Below are 18,223 nucleotides of genomic sequence, written 5' to 3'. Positions count from 1 at the left end.
TATACACACACGCACATATATACACACACATCTATATATACACATACACACACATACATATACACACACATCTATATATACACATATACACACACATATGTACACACACATACACACATCTATACACATATATACACACATGCACATATACATACACATGGGTGTGTGTACACACCCATGTGTATGCCTGTGTATTGCACGCATATGTAGAGAACGTTTTTCGAAAGATGGGATTATACAATACAGTACTTCTCAGGATGCCCAGACAATTGTCGTGCAACTGACTGTTTTCCCTTTTTATCTTAATATCAAGGGCGTCTTCCTAGTCTCTTCATATTGGCCCCATGCCTCATTTTTGGGGCTGCTTAGAATTCCACTGCATGGGTGGATGAGCTGGACCTTATTTAACCAACCTCTAAGGGGTGGGCATTGCACTTGCTTCCAGTTTGGAGCTGCAGTGAACAGCCTCCACTCCTCCGCCTTTCACCTTCAACCCTTGAATAAGTCCTTCTGGAAGAATCGGTTCCCATATATGTGGCCAAACTGCTCTCCAAAAAGCAGGTGAGGCCAACTTGATTCCCACCTTCAGAGGGAAGGCCTGGCTCCCCACATGAGGGGGATAAGTGAGTTTCCACCTTGGAAAAGAAGAAGATCAATGGGCCAGTATTGGAAGAACCACGGTTGACCATTTCGCTTCTGGCATGGACCAGGTTGAAGCTGCTTCAACCGTGGGGTTAGGGGACAAAAATGGGGAGGGGCCAAGGATGGGTCCTAGAGGCACAATGGGTCAGGGAAAGGGAGGTCATAGGCGAGTGAGACTCAGGAGCATAGACAGGGTGAGCGTGAGACACAGAGTCTGGGAACTATGTCTACCCATAACTTGCCAATTTGTAAACTTTTGATATTTTAAGGTTCATTTTAAATGATCAAAAGGTAGTTTTGACTTTTAAAAATATCCAAAATAACTGAACTTCAGGATCTGTGTCACCCTAGCATCATAGAGAGAAAAGTCCGCAAGCAAATGATACCAAGTGACCACAGCCAAGATGGCACCCAAGGGAACTGGCAGGCCACAAGGGCTCATAAAGAGGGGAAAACGAGGTTCAACACTGCAGACCCTCTCGGGCGCCTGGACAAGGCCTCCCCAGACCTGAAGGCACAGGTTTCCCAGCAACCTGCGCAGATTGAGAGAGAGAACTCACCATCATCCAACCTGTCGCCGAAGGGGTCAGCCCCCAGCACTGGGGGGATGACTTTGATGGGTTCTGGGGGCTTGAGGAGGGCAGAGCCACCCCAGAAAGGGTTGACGAAGGGCGGTGGGATCTCAGCCTCTGCCCCTTCCACATCCAGGATGCGCCTATAGGTCTCCAACAGCAGCAGGTCATTGGTCTTCTTTTCAATGATGGCTGGAGAACAAAAAGTAGGACCAAGATGGCTGCTGAGAGACCTGGGCCTGGCGGTGCTGGGGGTGGCGCCCCCACTGCAGAGGGTGGGGAGGAGCAGGAAGTACAGGAGGTGCGGGATCTGACCTCTGACAAGGACAAGGCTTTCTCCTGGGTGTCACCGTGCATTCTCAACAGGACAACATCACTCCTCACCCTTAGAGGCTGAAATTTGGTTCTTGAGAGAAAAATAATTGACTTGTTTTTGTTTTTGTTTTTGTAGACAAGGTCTGGCTCTGTTGCCCAGGCTGGAGTGCAGTGGCATGATCTTGGCTCACTGTGATCTCAAACTCCCAGGTTCAAGTGATTCTCCTGCTTCAGCCTCCCGAGTAGCTGCAACCAAAGACACGTGACACCATGCCAAGCTAATTTTTGTATTTTTTGTAGACACTGTGTCTGGCTGGTCTTGAACTCCTAGTCTCAAGTGATCCTTCCGTATCGGCCTCCCAAAGTGCTGGGATTACAAGCGTGAGCCATCGTGCCTGGCCTCTGACTTCTTAATGTGTATAACACAGATACACACAGGACATGAGCTGACATACAGTATCTCAATGATATTAAAATATTACATTCACAAGGAGGGCAATTAGGAAAATATGTCTAGAGGGGCTCCTTAGCAGGATGATAACAAAAAGAAGGTTGAGAAACACCAGGTTACACTAAAAATTGGGAGCCCCACCTTAAACTCCTGACTTGCCCCAGTGCTGTCTGTTTCAAGTCTCCAGGCCTTTACTTATGCTGTTCCTTCTGCCAGAATGCCTTTCCCTACATACTTCCCTGAATAACCCCCTAGAGGTGTTTTAAAACGCAGGTCAGGCCTCGCCACCTGCAGGAATGCTTCCCTAACGTGCCTCATTCAGGGGATATCTCCTTGCACTGTAGCTCCATAGCCCCATGCAGTCACAAGACATTCATTCATTCATTCATTTGCAAATGATTACTCAATGCCTACCACACTATGCACCGTGCTAGATGCTAAGGATGCGATGGAGGAAAAACAAAATAATGACAACACTAACAACAAAAATACAGTCCTTGCCCTACCAGAGCTTCAGTGTGTATGGAGGCATAGAGAGAAAGCCAAGTTCAACAATTGAACAGGTCACTACAGGGAGCCCTCGCCATCCAGAGGTTCATTATCTGATTCAATAACTACTGGATTTGGGTATGTTTTTTGAATAAACCTCACACTGTCCAGACTGCTGCTATTCTATCTGAAAATCAGGGATCAAAAATATTACCATCCAGGCCAGGCACAATGGCTCACGCCTGTAATCCCAGCACTTTGGGAAGCTGAGGCAGGTGGATCACTTGAGGTCAGGAGTTCAGGACCAGCCTGGCCAACATGGTGAAACCCTGTCTCTACTGAAAAACAAAAATTAGGCCAGGCACGGTGGCTCACACTTGTAATCCCAGCACTTTGGGAGGCCAAGGCGGGTAGATCACTTGAGGTCAGGAGTTTGAGACCAGCATGGCCAACATGGTGAAACCACATCTCTACTGAAAATACAAAAACTAGCTGGATGTGGTTGCGCAGGCCTGTAGTCCCAGCCACATGGGAGGCTGAGACAGGAGAATCACTTGAACCTGGGAGGTAGAGGTTGCAGTGAGCCGAGATAGTGCCACTACACTCCGGCCTGGGTGACAAAGCGAGACTCCGTCTCAAAAAAAAAAAAAAAAAAATTAGCCAGGTGTAGTGTCAGGCACCTGTAATCCCAGCTACTTGGGAGGCTGAGCCACAGGAATCACTTGAACCTGGGAGGAAGAAGTTGCAGTGAGCCAAGATTGTGCCATTGAACTTCCACCTGGGCAACAGAGTCACACTCAAAAAATAATAAATAAATAAATAAATAAAAAATATTGGCATCCAAAATTTGCTATCATATCTCAGGAACCACATATATCCAGACATTGAAAGCGACCTGTCCATAGAGACAAATTGGGTGAATGCTAAATACTAGGACTGCTATGAGAGGGAACAATAGTGGTGGCAGGAGGGGCACGGGCAGCTTCAGATGGGTGGGGACAGAGCAGCTTCAGTGCAGGGAGGACAATGAAACTGAGATCTGAGAACGTGAAGGAACTGGGCATGGGACAGGTCTTCCAGGAACAGCCTGTGCAAAGGCCCCGAGGTGGGAACAAGATGCAGAGGCAGCAGTGGGGGAGACTGGAAGGATTGAGGGGAGGATGGTGTGCCTGCAGGTGGTGAGCCAGGGACAGAGCAGGACAAGAGGAGATGAGAAATGTAAGCAAGGCCAGGCTAGGAAGAACCTGATAGGCTGTGTACAGAAAAAAGTCAACACAGCAGGGTCAGGCTTTCTCCTCTGAAAGCCTTGTTGACCAGGTCAGGCTTGGGCTGGCATCCGGGAACCTGGATTTCAGCAAGGTTCCCAACACCATTAACTGATAAGAGTGGCTCACCTGAATGGATAAAGAAAATGTGATGGCCGGGCATGGTGGCTCACGCCTGTAATCCCAACACTTTGGGAAGCCAAAGCAGGTGGATCACCTGAGGTCAGGAGTTCGAGACCAGCCTGGCCAACGTGGTGAATCCCCATCTCTATTAAACATACAAAAATTAGCTGGGCGTGGTGGCAGGCACCTGTAATCCCAGCTACTAAGGAAGCTGAGACAGGAGAATAACTTGAACTCAGGAGGCAGAGGTTGCAGTGAGCCGAGATCACGCCATTGCACTCCAGCCTAGGTGACAAGAGCAAAATTCCGAAAAAAGAAAGAGAGAAAGAAGGAAGGAAGGAAGGAAGGAAGGAAGGAAGGAAGGAAGGAAGGAAGGAAGGAAGGAAGGAAGGAAGGAAGGAAGGAGAGAGAAAGAAAAAAAGGAAAAAAGAAAGAAAGAAAGAAAGAAAGAAAGAAAATGTGGTACATATCCACGATGGAGTACTATTCAGCCACCAAAAAAGAATGAGATCCTGTCATTTGCAACAACATGGATGGAACTGGAGGTCATTATGTTAAGTGAAATAAGCCAGGCACAGAAAGACAAACTTCGCATGCTCTCACTTATTTGCAAGATGAAAAACTCAAAACAATGAACACATGGAGATAGAGAGTGGAAGGATGGTTATCGGAGGCTGGGAAGGGCAGTGGCAGGTGGGAGGGAGGTGGGGATGGTTAATGAATACAAAAACCAGAAAGAATGAATAAGACTGGGCACGATGGCTCATGCCTGTAATCCCAGTACTTTGGGAGGCCAAGGCAGGGGGATGACTTGAGTACAGGGGTTCGAGCCCATCCTGGGCAACATGGCGAGACCCCATCTCTACAAAAAAATAAAAAATAAAAATAAATAAATAGATAAAAGAATGAGTAACATCTAGTATTTGATACCACAACAGGGTGATTATAGTCAAAATAATTTAACTGTACATTTTAAAATAACTAAAAGAGTATAATTGAATTGTTTGTAACACAAAAGATAAATGCTTGAGGGGATGGATGTCCCGTTTTCCATGATTTGATTGTTGTGCACTGCATGCCTGTATCACAACATCTCATGTACCCCACAAAATACACACCCACTATGTACCCACAAATTTTTTAAAAAATTTTTTAAAAGAGTGTCTCACCCTGCCTAATTTGCACAATATGGTTTATCACATGGTTCACACTAACATGTCGCTTTGCTAATTTTGTTCTGTACCCTTTTACTGTAATAAATCATAGCCATATGTGTGACTATATACTGAGTCCTGGGAGTCCTCTAGCAAATCACTGAATGTGGCCAGGAGGATAGAATGGGTTTGGGGAACCTCCCAAACATAGAGTGTATTAAGAATCTGATGTTTGGCTGGGCACGGTGGCTCACGCCTGTAATCCCAGCACTTTAGGAGGCCAAGGCAGGTGGATCATGAGGTCAAGAGATCATGGACCATCCTGGCCAACATGGTGAAACCCCATCTCTACTAAAAATACAAAAATTAGCTGGGCATGGCGGTACATGCCTGTAATCCCAGCTATTCGGGAGGCTGAGGCAGGAGAATCACTTGAACCAGGGAGTAAGAAGCTGCAGTGAGCTGAGATCATGCCACTGCATTCCAGCCTGGGCAACACAGTGAGACCCCACCTCAAAAAAAAAAGAATCTGAGGTTTAATTCAAGGAGCAGTGGAAGCCATTCATTCCAAATTGTCGGGATCTGTGCAGGTATGTCCCTCCCTGTCCACTCTGAGCTTAGGGTCAATGCCTAGAAATGTATGTGATTGTTAATAGATTTGCTACACGCCAGGCACTACTCTGAGCACTTTATTTCTTCCTTTCTAATCTGTGTGCCTTTTATTTCTTTTTCGTGCTTTATTGCATTGGCTAGGGCCTCCAGTACAGCACTGAATAGGCATGGTGACAGCACACAGACATCCCTTCCTTGTTCCTGATCTTAGGAGAAAAACATTCCACTTCCCACTCCCACCATGAAGGATGAGGTTCGCTGTAGTTTTGGGTGTTTTCTTTTTTTTTTTTTTTTGGTTTGCTTGAGACAGAGTCTTGCTCTGTTGCCCAGGCTGGAGTGTAGTGGCACAATTTTGACTGACTACAACCTCCACCTCTCGGGTTTGAACAATCCTCCTGCCTCAGTCTCCCGAGTATCTGGGACTACAGTGTGCACCACCACACCTGGCTAATTTTTGTAGTTTTAGTAGAGACAGGGTTTCACCATGTTAGCCAGGATGGACTCGATCTCCTGACCTCGTGATCCTCCCACCTTGGCCTCCCAAAGTGCTGGGATTACAGGCTTGAGCCACTGCGCCTGGCTGAGAGTTTTCTTTTTTAAGATCATGAATGGATGTTGAATTTTATCAAATACTTCTTCTGCATTTATTGAGGTGATAATATCATTTTTCTCAAATAACTATACATTTAATTAAGCCTCCCAACAGTCTTATGAGGTAGATACTGGGTTCACACCCATTTTTTTTTTTTAAACTGAAGGCATTAAAAGAGACCCATTTTTGTAGATCAAAAATCTGAAGCACAGTGCGATTCAGAAACCTGCCCTGGTCAGGTACAGTGGCTTATACTTGTAATCCCAGCACTTTGGGAGGCCAAGGAAGGCAGATCACTTGAGCAAAGGAGTTTGAGACCAGCCTGGGCAATGTGACAAGATCCTGTCTCTACAAAAAAATACAAAAAATTAGCCGCTCATGGCAGCACATGCCTGTAGTCCCAGCTACTTGGGAGGCTGAGGTGGGAGGATTGCCTGAGCCCAAGAGGTTGAGACTGCAGTGAGCCTTGATTGCGCCACTGCACTCCAGCCTGGGCAACAGAGCAAGACTCTGTCTCAAAAGAAACAAAGCCAAAAATGAACCTGTTCAAGGCCCCAGAGCTAGTAACCGTAGACCCAGGACTCGAACCCAGGAAGGCTGGCTTTAGTGCCCACACACTTCACCACCAAGCTCACTACTCCATAAGAGCAAGTCCTCATGCCTAGTCAAGAAAGTTCTGGAAATGTTTCCTAAGACTCTAACGGGCCCCAGCCTGACTCACCAAAATACTGCGGAAGGTTGATGTCGGTGACTTTCCCCGTCTCCCCTAACTGCACCAGGATCTTGGTGGCATCACAGTTAATCTTCTTGAACAGTTTCTCCACTGAGTTCTTGAGTAGATCCAAGGTCTTGCTGACCTCCCTGTACTTGCTCTCATACATATCTGCCTCCTCCGTGGTCTTCCTCAGTTTATCCTGGTGGCAGACCCCAATTCCCACCTGCTCAGGAAGACTTTCGGTGGGCAGGGTGTTTGGGACCCTCCGGGGTCAGGGTCTCCAAACTGCAGGTTTGCAAACCTCTGAGGGCGCATGAGCTCAATTAAATGGGTTTCCATTGAATTTTGAAGAAACAAAATAAAATAGGATAGCAAAGAAAGGAAGAGAAAATACTAGTGTACACTGAGGGTCATAAGGGTAAATATTGTTCAATGTAAGTTTTGCTTCACTTATGTGTGTGTGTGTGTCTACATGTCTACAGGATTACGAAATTTATTTATTTATTTTTTGGGACAGAGTCTCACTCTTTTACCCAGGCCAGAGTGCAGAGGCATGATCTCAGCTCACTGCAAGCTCTGCCTCCCAGGTTCAAGCAATTCTTATGCTTCAGCCTCCCAAGTAGCTGGGATTACAAGCAGGTGCCACCACGCCAAGTTTTTTACTTTTTTTTTTTTTTTTTTTTAGTAGAGACACAGGCTCGTCTCAAATTGCTGACCTCAAGTGATCTGCCCATGTTAGCCTCCCAAAGTGCTGATATTACAGGCATGAGCCACCATGCCCAGCCTACAATATTTTTTAAAAGCTGTTGACTCTCTTTTTTTTTTTTGAGACAAGGTGTCGCTCTGTCACCTAGGCTCCAGGCTGGAGTACAGTGCCCCAATCTCAGCTCACTGCAGCCTCAGCTTCCTGGGCTCAAGCAATCTTTCCACCTTAGCCTCCAGAGTAGCTGGGACTACAGGCATACGCCACCATGCCCAGTTAATTTTTGTATTTTTTTAGAGATGGGGTTTCGCCATGTTGCCCAGGCTGGTCTCAAAGTCTCAAACTCCTGGATTCCAGCAATCCTCCCACTTTGGCCTCCCAGTGTGCTGGGATTACAGGCATGAGCCTCCTTGCCCAGCCAGTTCACTCGTTTTTTAAAAAATGGTGGTCCACCTGAGGCCAGAAGTTCAAGACCATCCTGGCCAACATAGCAAAACCCTGTCTCTACTAAAAATACAAAAATTAGCTGGGCATGGTGGCATGTGCCTGTAATTCCAGCTACTGGGGAGGAGGCAGGAGAATCGCTTGAATCCAGGAGGCGGAAGTTTCAGTGAGCCGAGATCATGCCACTGCACTCCAGTTTGGGCAACAGAACGAGACTCTATCTCAAAAAAAAAGGTGATCCACAGGAAGAAATACATTGCAGCCAACACATACAAACATACATATGTATGTTGTGTATGTAGATTTATTCATATTATGTAATCAAATGAATATAAAAGTTTCACAAATCAATTTTTTAAAAAAATACAGTTGGGGGTTTTGCTCTGTCACCCAGGCTGGAGTGCAGTGGTGTGATCACAGCTCACTGCAGCCTTGAACTCCTGGACTCAGGCAATCCTCCTGCCTCAGCCTCTTGAGCAGATGGGACTACAAGCATGCAACACCACACCCAGTTAAGTTTTTGGGTTTTTTTTTTTTTTCATTTTATTTTGTAGAGATGGGATTTTGATGGGATCCAGACTGGTCTTGAACTCCTGAGCTCAAGCAATCCTCCCACCTTAGTCTCCCAAAGTGCTGGGATTACAGGTGTGAGCCATCATGCCAGTTCAAATCAATATTCTTTTTAATTTTTATTTTTTAATAAAATTAGACAAGGTCTCACTATGCTTCCCAAGCTGGTCTCAAACTCCTGGGCTCAAATGATCCTCCTGCCTCAGCCTCCCAAAGTTCTAGGATTAACAGATGTGAACCCCCGCACCCAGCCTCAAATCAATATTTTTATTATGTGCTCTAATATTTTCTCTTCTGTTCTATCTCACTATTTAAAAATGTTGGTTACCATCCATAAACTGATTTTACCATTCACAGTTTAAAACACATTGCCCTAGCCCAGTGGTTCTTTAAGTGTGGTCCCAGGACAAGCAGCATCAGCTTCACCTGAGAACTTATTAGAAATGCATATTCTTGGGCCCCACCTCAGTCTTAATCAAAGGCCCTGGGGGTGGACCAGGCCACCCGGGTTTTAGCAAGCCTCCCGGTGATCCTGGTGCACAGTAAAGTCTGAGAACCTCTGCCAGCCCGTTGGATCTCAACCTTGGCTTCACACTGGTATCACTTGGAAACTTTAAAACTGCTTGCTGCCCAACCCCACCCTCAGCAATTCCGTCTTAATTGGCCTGAGGTGCAGCCTGGGCATCTGGGAGTTCTTATTAAAGCCTCCCAGGTGATTGTGACGCGCAGTTGAACTGAGGATCACTGTTCTAGGGTATTTCCTTCACTGATTCCTGCCTCTCCCTCAGAGATCTCAGCTTGCAAAGGTGAACTGGATCCTGGATGAACCGGCTCCATTCCCGCAGGTGAACTCTGCACGCACCATCCCGGATAATGATCCCACAGGGTTGGCCCTATTCACACCCCCATTTTGCAGGTGAGAAAACTGAGGCTCCGAGACACACAGTCAGGAGAAGGAAGCCAGGAATTGAACTCGGCAGCACATCAGATGGCTTCCTCCATCCGGCTACTAGAATGTTTAGTTCCCAGGGCTTCAAATTTCCCATGTGACAACAAGAGTGGCCCTCTCTAAAGGTGCATTAGGCCAGGCATGGTGGCTTATGCCTGTAATCCCAGCACACTGGGAGGCTGAGGTGGGAAAGTCACTTGGCCTGGGAGGTCGAGGCTGCAGTGAGCTGTGATCGCACCACTGCACTCCCAGCCTGGGCGACAGACCAAGACCCTGTCTCAAAAAACAAGTAAATTATAATAAAAATGCATTTAAAAAATCACATTTTTTTAAAAATCACAGGATTCATTTTTTAAAAGTCAAAGTTAAGCTTGATGTGCTGGTGATAATATGTGTCTAGCTCCTAAAATATTCCAGGTACCTTACACACATCATCTGAACTCAGCCTCATAATCGGCCTAGTTTTCAGATGAGGAATGTTGAGGTCAGAGAAGAAAAGTGAACTCATGTGTAGCTTCCCTGTACCAAGCTCATCCAAAGGCTTGACCTTGAGCTCAACTCTACTTGGGCAATGATTTAGTAACAAAGTAAGGGTGACTTACCAGTTTTTCTGGCTCACATAACAACAACAATAATAATAGCTACAATGTACAACTGTCTGCATTGCAGTGTGTCAAATGTACACATGTGTGATGTTATTCAACCTTCACAGCCCTAAGAAGTAGGTATGATTATTATCCCCATTTTACAGATAAGGAAACTGAGGCTCAGAGAGGTTGAGTCACTACCCCACAGTCACACAGCTAGGAAGTGACTTTTCTGCAAGTCATAGCCAGGTTCCCAGAGCTTGGTTGCTTAATTACTATGCAAAACCCTCCCATGATGGATGTGGGCCCACCATTTCTCCCAAAGGGGAAGGAGAAGATGAAATAAAGGGTTTCAAGAATAGAGCAGGTGGAAGTGATCTTTAGCAGGCGGCAGGAAACTTCTGTGAGTCCGTTGCTATCAAGACTAATTCCGGCCGGGCACAGTGGCTCACGCCTATAATCCCAGCACTTTGGGAGGCCAAAGCGGGCGGATCACCTAAGGTCAGGAGCTGGAGACTAGCCTCGCCAACATGGTAAAAACCCATCTCTACTAAAAATACAAAAAATTAACCGGGTATGGTAGCATGTACCTGTAATCCCAGCTACTCGGGAGGCTGAGGCAGGAGAATCGCATGAACCTGGGAGGTGGAGGTTGCAGTGAGCCAAGATCGTGCCACTGCACTCCAGCCTGGGCGACAGAGTGAGACCTCGTCTCAAAATAGATAGGTAGGTAGGTAGGTAGATAGATAGATAAAACAATAAATTAAAAATTAAAGTTATCTCGGCATGGTGGTGTGCGCCTATAATCCCAACTACTCGGGGGCTGAGGCAGGAGAATCGCTTGAACCCGGGAGGTGGACGTTGCAGTGAGCCGAGATCACGCCACTGCACTCCAACCTGGGCAACAGAGTAAGACTCCGTCTAAACAATAAAAATATGGAAGACCAATTATCCTGCTTAGAGTATCTGCATTTGAAAAGAAGACCCTCAAAATCTTGCTAAAGCCAAAGCAACAAAAAGCTAGCAGAGGGGCTTGAGGCAGAGGCCAGTGAGATGTTTGGGGTTGCCTGATCAACCTCTTCCAAACCCCAAGATGTAAGGGGCACCAGTCTCAACCCCAACAAGAGCCTGGATTCTGGGTGGCTCCGAGTGAAGGACGTGGGCCCCCAGGCATCTGCCCAGCTTGGGAAGGGTCTCTGTGGATCTGGACCGTGCCTGGAACCCTGTTATTCCCCATACCCAGATACCCGGGAGATGCCGCTCTGAGCACCTCAATGGGCAGCATGTGCTTTGCTGCCATCCAGTGGCCCAGAGGAGAATAACATCCTGGTGGCCATCCTTGTCTCCCAGGTGCGTGTCAGACAGAATAAAAGCAGAAAATAGCCGCAAAGAAGGGAAGAGAAATGACTCCAGAGGGCAGTTCTCAGGTCTTTGTCAGACATATGCTATCCACTCTCTCCTTATACCTCAGTAACAAAACTCTGATTGTATTTGTGGCAATGTGACCAACTAAAAGTTAATTTCCAAACCTCTCTTGCAATAGGGGTGGCCAATGAAGTGTAAATACAAAAGTCATTGACTGAGACTTCTGGGAAAGCACTTTTAAGCTGGCTGACTCTGCTAGTGAGGACTTTTTTTTTTTTTTTTTTTTTTGCAGCTTCCACTTTCTTCCTATCTGGAATGTATATGCGATGGCTGGATCTGTGGAAGCTATGATGCAACCATGAGGTGCCTTTGGTATGTAAGTTACACACTAAGGGTGGCAAAACAGAAAGACAGATGGAGCCCAGGTCACTGATGACATCATAAAGGTGCCAAACCAGCCCTGAAGTGCCTATTTCCAGACTTTTTTTTTTTTTTTTTTGAAACAGGGTCTCACTCTGTCACCCAGACTGGAGTGCAGTGACATGATCTCAGCTCACTGCAACCTCCACCTCTCAGGCTTAAGCGATTCTCCTGACTCAGACTCCTGAGTAGCTGGGATTACAGGTGTGTGCCACTACCATCCGGCTAATTTTTATATTATTAGTAGAGACAGGGTTTCACCAGGGTGGCAGACTTACTTCTTAAAGCAAATAAACTTGTGTCTGCTTAAGCCACTATTATTTGGAGTCCCTATTATTAGCAGCTGAATAAAACTCAAAACTTATACAATATCCCAGCTCCTTGATGTTGGTCAAGTGACTTAACTTCTGTGAACCTTAGCCTCTGCATCTGTAAAACGGTGAGATCAACAGCACCTGCCATCAGAATTCAATGAAAGTGCAGGCCAAGCTCTGAGCCCGGCGCCTCGCACATGGTAATTACTCCAGAAATGTGTGTATTTGCTATTACTGATTGAGAACAGGGCACAGGCAGGACAAGGGGAAGAAAGAAGGAAAGAGGCAGAGATCCATGTGGAAGGAGCCCATCGGGGATGAAATTGTAGGCCCAAGAGCCGGGGCTGGACTCCCTGAAATGGGGGAGCCTTTAGAATGGATGAAGGGACAGAATTCTACAATGACATTGTAGCAGAGGCTGCCCGGGACAAAACATCAGGACACGTCTGGATATGATCCAGGCCAGCCTCGAGTCACAGGGCAGACCTCTTATTGCTCCTGAGAATCAGCTGACCGATGCCCAACGGACAGACAGACAGAAGCTCCCGTCGGACACAGAGACAGACAACAAAAGCTCCCGCATCCCTCCCTCCCGATCCTGGTCTCACCTCCAGCTGTCTCAAGGCAGAGCGACTGTCATCGTGGGACAATTGCTGCTGGGATCGCAAGAGAATGATCTCGTCCTGCTTGGGAGAGAACAAGACCATGAGGAAAAGCGAGCTCGTCCCTCCCCACTGCTCCCAAAAATAAGTGTGCTCCTCAAAGAGTCGATGAGGATTTCAATGATCCGTTTCAAAGAGCCCCGAACTCCTGGGCCCCTCTTATACCCATGGGATTATTTTTTTTTCTTCTGACGTTTCTTAAGTAAAAGGAGAGTGAGAGCATGAAAGGGGGTAGGAGGGGTGAGTCAGCCTTTCTCTTTTTTGAGATGAAGTCTTGATGCGATGCCCAGGCTGGAGTGCAATGGTGCAATCTTGGCTCACTGCAACCTCCTCCATCTCCCAGGTTCAAGCAATTCTCCTGCCCCAGCCTCCTAAGTAGCTGGGACTACAGGCACGCACCACCATGCCCAGCTTTTTGTATTTTTACTAGAGACGGGGCTTCACCATATTGGCCAGGCTGGTCTTGAATTCCTGCCCTCAGGCGATCCACCCACCTCGGCCTCTTCTGGAATATTCTAGAACAATGCAGTCAACAGAATTTTCTGTTCTGATGGTAATGTCCTATCCACCCTAATACTGTAGTCACTAGCCACATGGTGCTGGCACGTGAAATACGACTAGCGCCACTAGGAACTAATTTTTCTTTTTTTTCTTTTTTTCTTTTTGTAGAGATGGGGTCTCACTATGTTGCCTGGGCTGGTCTCAAACTCCTACACTCAAGAAATCCTCCTGCCTCAGCCTCCCAAAGTGCTGGGATTACAGGCATGAACCACCGTGCCCAACCTCTGATGAACTAATTTTTAGATATTATTTAATTTCAGTTAATATAACTTAAAAAGCCACACGTGGCTGGTGGCTGTGGTGTTGAACAGCGTGGCTGTGGAGTGGGAGTTCTCAAACCTGAGCATACTCTCAGACTCTCCAGAGTCACCTGGAGGCTTGTGAAAATGCGGAATGCCAGGTCCCAAGCCCAGGGCTTCTGATTCTGTCGGTCAGGGTGGGGCCTAAGAATGTGCATTTCTAACAAGTTCTCCGGTGATGCTGCCACTGCTGTCCCAGGGACCAGCTTTGAGAACCACTGGGCTTAAACCATGTGCCCTGATAGAAAAAGGCACACACCTTTCGACTGAGCAGTCTCATGCCTAGGAGTCTGTCCCATGGAAACAACAGAACAGGTCGGCAAAGGTGGACCCTCAGGGCTGTCTGTTGTATTCTTGTTTATAGTGGCCCCCAGGTGGGGACAATCCACATGTCTACTGATAGGGGGTCAGTTAATGATGGCACATTCATAAAACAGGGGAGAGGGTCTTAAGTTAAAATATGGCTCAAATGCAGATTCCTGGCCCATCTACAGAGAAGCTAGGTCTGTAGGTATGGGAGGGGAGGGGTTTTGGGGAATGTGCTTTTCTTTTTCTTTTTTTTTTTTTAGAAAGGGTCTCTCTCTGCCTCCCAGGCTGGAGTACTGTGGCGTGATCACGGCTCACCGAAGCCTTGACTGCGATCCTCCCATCCCATCTCAGCCTCTCAAGCAGTTGAGACCACAGGCACATGCCTAATTTTTAAAAAAATTTTCTGTAGACATGGAGTCTCACTATGTTACCCAGGTTGGTCTTGAACTCCTGTGCTCAAGCAGTCTTCCTGCCTCAGCCTCCCAACGTGCTGGGATTACAGGTGTGAGCCACTGTGCCTGGCCAGGAGTGCATTTTTCTGGTTTTTGGTTTGTTTATTTGTTTGTTTGTTTTGAGACAAGCTCTCGTTCTTTTGCCCAGGCTGGAGTGCAGTGGTGTGATCTCAGCTTACTGCAACCTCTGCCTCTCCGGTTCAAGCGATCCTCCCATCTCAGCCTCCTGAGTAGCTGGGACTGCAGGCACGAGCCACCACACCCAGCCTGGAATGTGCATTTTTAAGAAGCATCTTTTGATTCCGTGCTACAGAGCATCTAGGGTCTCCAGAAGCCATTTTAAAAAACACAGTGGACTGGGCATGGTGGCTCACGCCTGTTATCCCAGTGCTTTGGGAGGCCAAGGCGGGCAGATCTCTTGAGCCCAGGAGTTCGAGACCTGCCTGGGAAATACGGTGATATCCCATCTCTACAAAAAAATACAAAAATTAGCCGGGTGTAGTGGTCCACGCCTGTAGTCCCCAGATACTCGGAAGGCTGAGGTAGGAGAATCCCTTGAACCCAGGAGGCGGAGGCTGTAATGAGCCGAGATCCCACCACTGCACTCCAGCCAGGCAACAGAGCAAGACCCTGTCTCAAAATAAAAAAGAAAAAAAAGGAGAAAAAAAATAGAAGATGTTGGGAGGTATCTATGGTTAATCGTTGAGAAACAGAAGGTTTACAAAAGAGCATGAACTGTCTAGTATGATCTAGTACTAAAAATAGGCTTGTAAATGGGTGTGTGTGTGTGTGTGTGTGTGTGTGCACATGTGTAACCACAGACTGCCTTCGTAAAGCAGTGTCGACAAAATGTTAATTATCTCCAGGTAATGATATCTTGGTGACTTTTAATTTTTCTTTGTTTTTCTGAATTGCCTACACTTTCCCACAGGTGTATAATAATATATTTATACAATTTGGAAAATTCTGCAAAGAACAAATACAAACCCAAATCAGGAAGAATCCCATCTCCTAACATAGCATTGCTTCATGTTTTTGGTAAGAGCTCTTTCTTGCTTTTTTCCCACCTGTAAAGATTAGAAGGCTCATCTCCTTTAATTTTTAAATTTTTATTAATTTTTTTTTGAGACAGGGTCTTGCTCTGTTGCCCAGGCTGGAGTGCAGTGGTGCAATCTTGGCTCACTACAGTCTCGACCTCCCAGGCTCAAGCAATCCTCCCACTTCAGCCTCCTGAGTAGCTGGGACTACAGGCACATACCATCACACCCAGCTCATTTCTTTTTGTGTTTTGCATTTTTTGTAGAGATGGGGTTTCGCCATGTTGCCCAAGCTGGTCTCAAACTCCTGTGCTCAAGTGATCTGCCTGCCTCAGCCTCCTAAAGTCCTGGAAATGTTTAATTTTTAAAAAAGCAAGAAAGAACTCTACCAAAAAGATGAAACAATGCTATGTCCATGTGATAGAATTATTCCTGATTTGGGGGTTGTATTTATACTTTTTAGTATTTTCCAAATTGTGAAAAAAAATTCTAATCAGAAAAATAATATTATTTTGGAAAAAAAATAGGAAGCGAGTCTTCCCATCTTTACAGGGCAGGGGTGGGGTGGGGGAGCTCTACCAAAAAGATGAACCAATGCCATATCCAGGTGATGGGATTCACATTGAGACTTTTAAGTAGTTTGCAAATTGCATCAATAACCTGAGTCGGTGGCACCACTCCCCTGCTTGGAGATCTCCCATGTCCCCTGCTTCTCAGAGAAATGGCCAAAACCTCTTCCGGAAATGTGCCCAGCAGCCCTCACCTCCCAGATTCATCCCCTCTCCCTCCCATATCTCTCTCTGCGTGCCAGACACCCTGGCCTGCTTACAAGCTGCGTCAGAGCCTTTGCGTGTGCTGTTTCCTCTGCCTGGAGCATTCTTCCCCAGAGATCTGGACAGCTCAATCCCTCACCTGTAAGTTCACGCAGATCTTAACTTCCCAACTGCCCGGAGCCCACAACTGGCTCCAAAACCCGTCTTACGCTGCACTACTTCATCTTGTTACCCATACTGCATCTCCCTTTCTAACTTACTCTTTAATTTGCGTATTGGGCTTGTTGCTTATTGTCTGTTTCTCCCTGCCAAAACAGCAGTTCTGTGAGGGCTGAACTTTTTGTCATCCTGTTCAATGTCACATTATCAGGGTCTAGAGCGGTGCCTGGAACACAGTACGTGCTCAATAAATACTTGCTGGATGAACGAATAATCAAAAGGACGTTTGCTTCAATCAGTTACACAACTTTATATGGTAATAACTATATAAAGTTTTACATTTTAAAAGCACAACCATTGACACCAGCCTAGGCAACACACTGAAACCTCATCTCTACAAAAAATACAAAAATTAGCTGGGTGTGGTGGTGTACGCCTGTAGTCCCAGCCACTCTGGAGGCTTAGATGGGAGGATCACCTGAGCCAGGGAGATTGAGGCTGGAGTGAGCCAAGATCAAGCCACTGTACTCCAGCCTGGGTGACAGTGTGAGATCCTGCAAAAAAAGAAGAAAGAAAAAGAAAGATAAAGAGGAAGAAAAAGGAAGGAAAGAAGGAAGGAAGGAAGGCAGGCAGGCAGGCAGGCCAAAAAAAAAAAAAAAGTTGGAAGTTAGAAGGAAATATTTCAGAATGTCACCAGTGATTGTCTCAGGCAATGGGATAGTGGGTGACTTAAAATTCCTTCCATCTTTAGTTGCTTTCCAGATTTTCTACAGTGAGCATACCTTTGTCCTATAACATTTATTGCAAAATTAAGTCTTACCATTGGAAATCAGTGCTCTCTGGACTTATTCAACAGGCATTTGCAGCTCTATTTGAGCCCAAAAAGGCACAGTTCTGTAACCTTAACAAACAGCTTGGAAACTATCGTTCTGGTCCAAAAGGGAAACTGAGGCCCAGAGAGGGCAGCACTTACCCATCTTAGACACATTTGTCATGACCCTAAGGAAGAGGGTCCCCTTATGAGGAGTGGGGAAAATCAAGGCCAAGTAGGCTCAGGAATATTTTCTATCCGGTCAGGATATCCAGCCGGGGTCCTCACACCACTCTGCTAGGGCTTGTCCTCAATGTCCCACTGGGACCCAAGAATTCAGGGTCTTGCCCACTTCCAGGCGGGCCCGCAAAGACCTTCCCTGCGATACCGCAAATGGCCGCCAGAGGGAAGTGGTGACGCGCCTGAACCTCAGCAACTCAAAGGCCCGCTAACCTCTGCGGGCCCCGGAGCACTTCGGCCCCGCTGGTCTCTGTGAGCTAGGAAGAAGCCAATGGCTCCGTTTGTAGGAACTCGGATTCCCGCAGGAATGTGGGCGGGAGGAGTCAGATCTGATTTTCCAAGAGAAACCAGAAATTCAGAGTTTCATGTGGAATATCCTGGTTTTTAAATCACTGCCACTAAGAATTTAACAACTTGGGGAGGTGGGAAACCAAACGAAACTAAAACAGAAGGCTGGGGCCGGGCACGGTGGCTCACGCCTGTAATCCCAGCACTTCGGGAGGCCGAGGCGGGCGGATCACGAGGTCAAGAGATTGAGACCATCCTGGCCAACATGGTGAAACCCCGTCTCTACTAAAAATACAAAAATTAGCTGGGCATGGGGGCGCTCGCCTGCAGTCCCAGCTACTCCGGAGGCT

The 18,223-nt window shown here is 46.8% G+C and overlaps 1 protein-coding gene across 1 annotated transcript in view; it reads right to left on the bottom strand.

Moving 5' to 3' along the window:
- CCDC63 (coiled-coil domain containing 63) overlaps positions 1-18,223 on the bottom strand; it is a 58,255-nt gene that overhangs the window by 1,754 nt on the left and 38,278 nt on the right. The window contains exons 7-10 of the mRNA XM_011937094.1: positions 17,799-17,914; positions 12,891-12,968; positions 6,937-7,129; positions 1,203-1,406 (exon numbers count right to left, since the gene is read on the bottom strand). Of these exons, the coding sequence (XP_011792484.1) occupies positions 1,203-1,406; positions 6,937-7,129; positions 12,891-12,968; positions 17,799-17,914 (591 nt within the window). The remainder of the gene's footprint in view (positions 1-1,202; positions 1,407-6,936; positions 7,130-12,890; positions 12,969-17,798; positions 17,915-18,223) is intronic.

This window comes from Colobus angolensis, unplaced genomic scaffold (assembly GCF_000951035.1).
Source record: "Colobus angolensis palliatus isolate OR3802 unplaced genomic scaffold, Cang.pa_1.0 Scaffold10, whole genome shotgun sequence".
Lineage (NCBI taxonomy): Eukaryota > Metazoa > Chordata > Mammalia > Primates > Cercopithecidae > Colobus > Colobus angolensis.
This window is presented reverse-complemented; position numbering and strand designations above follow the sequence as displayed.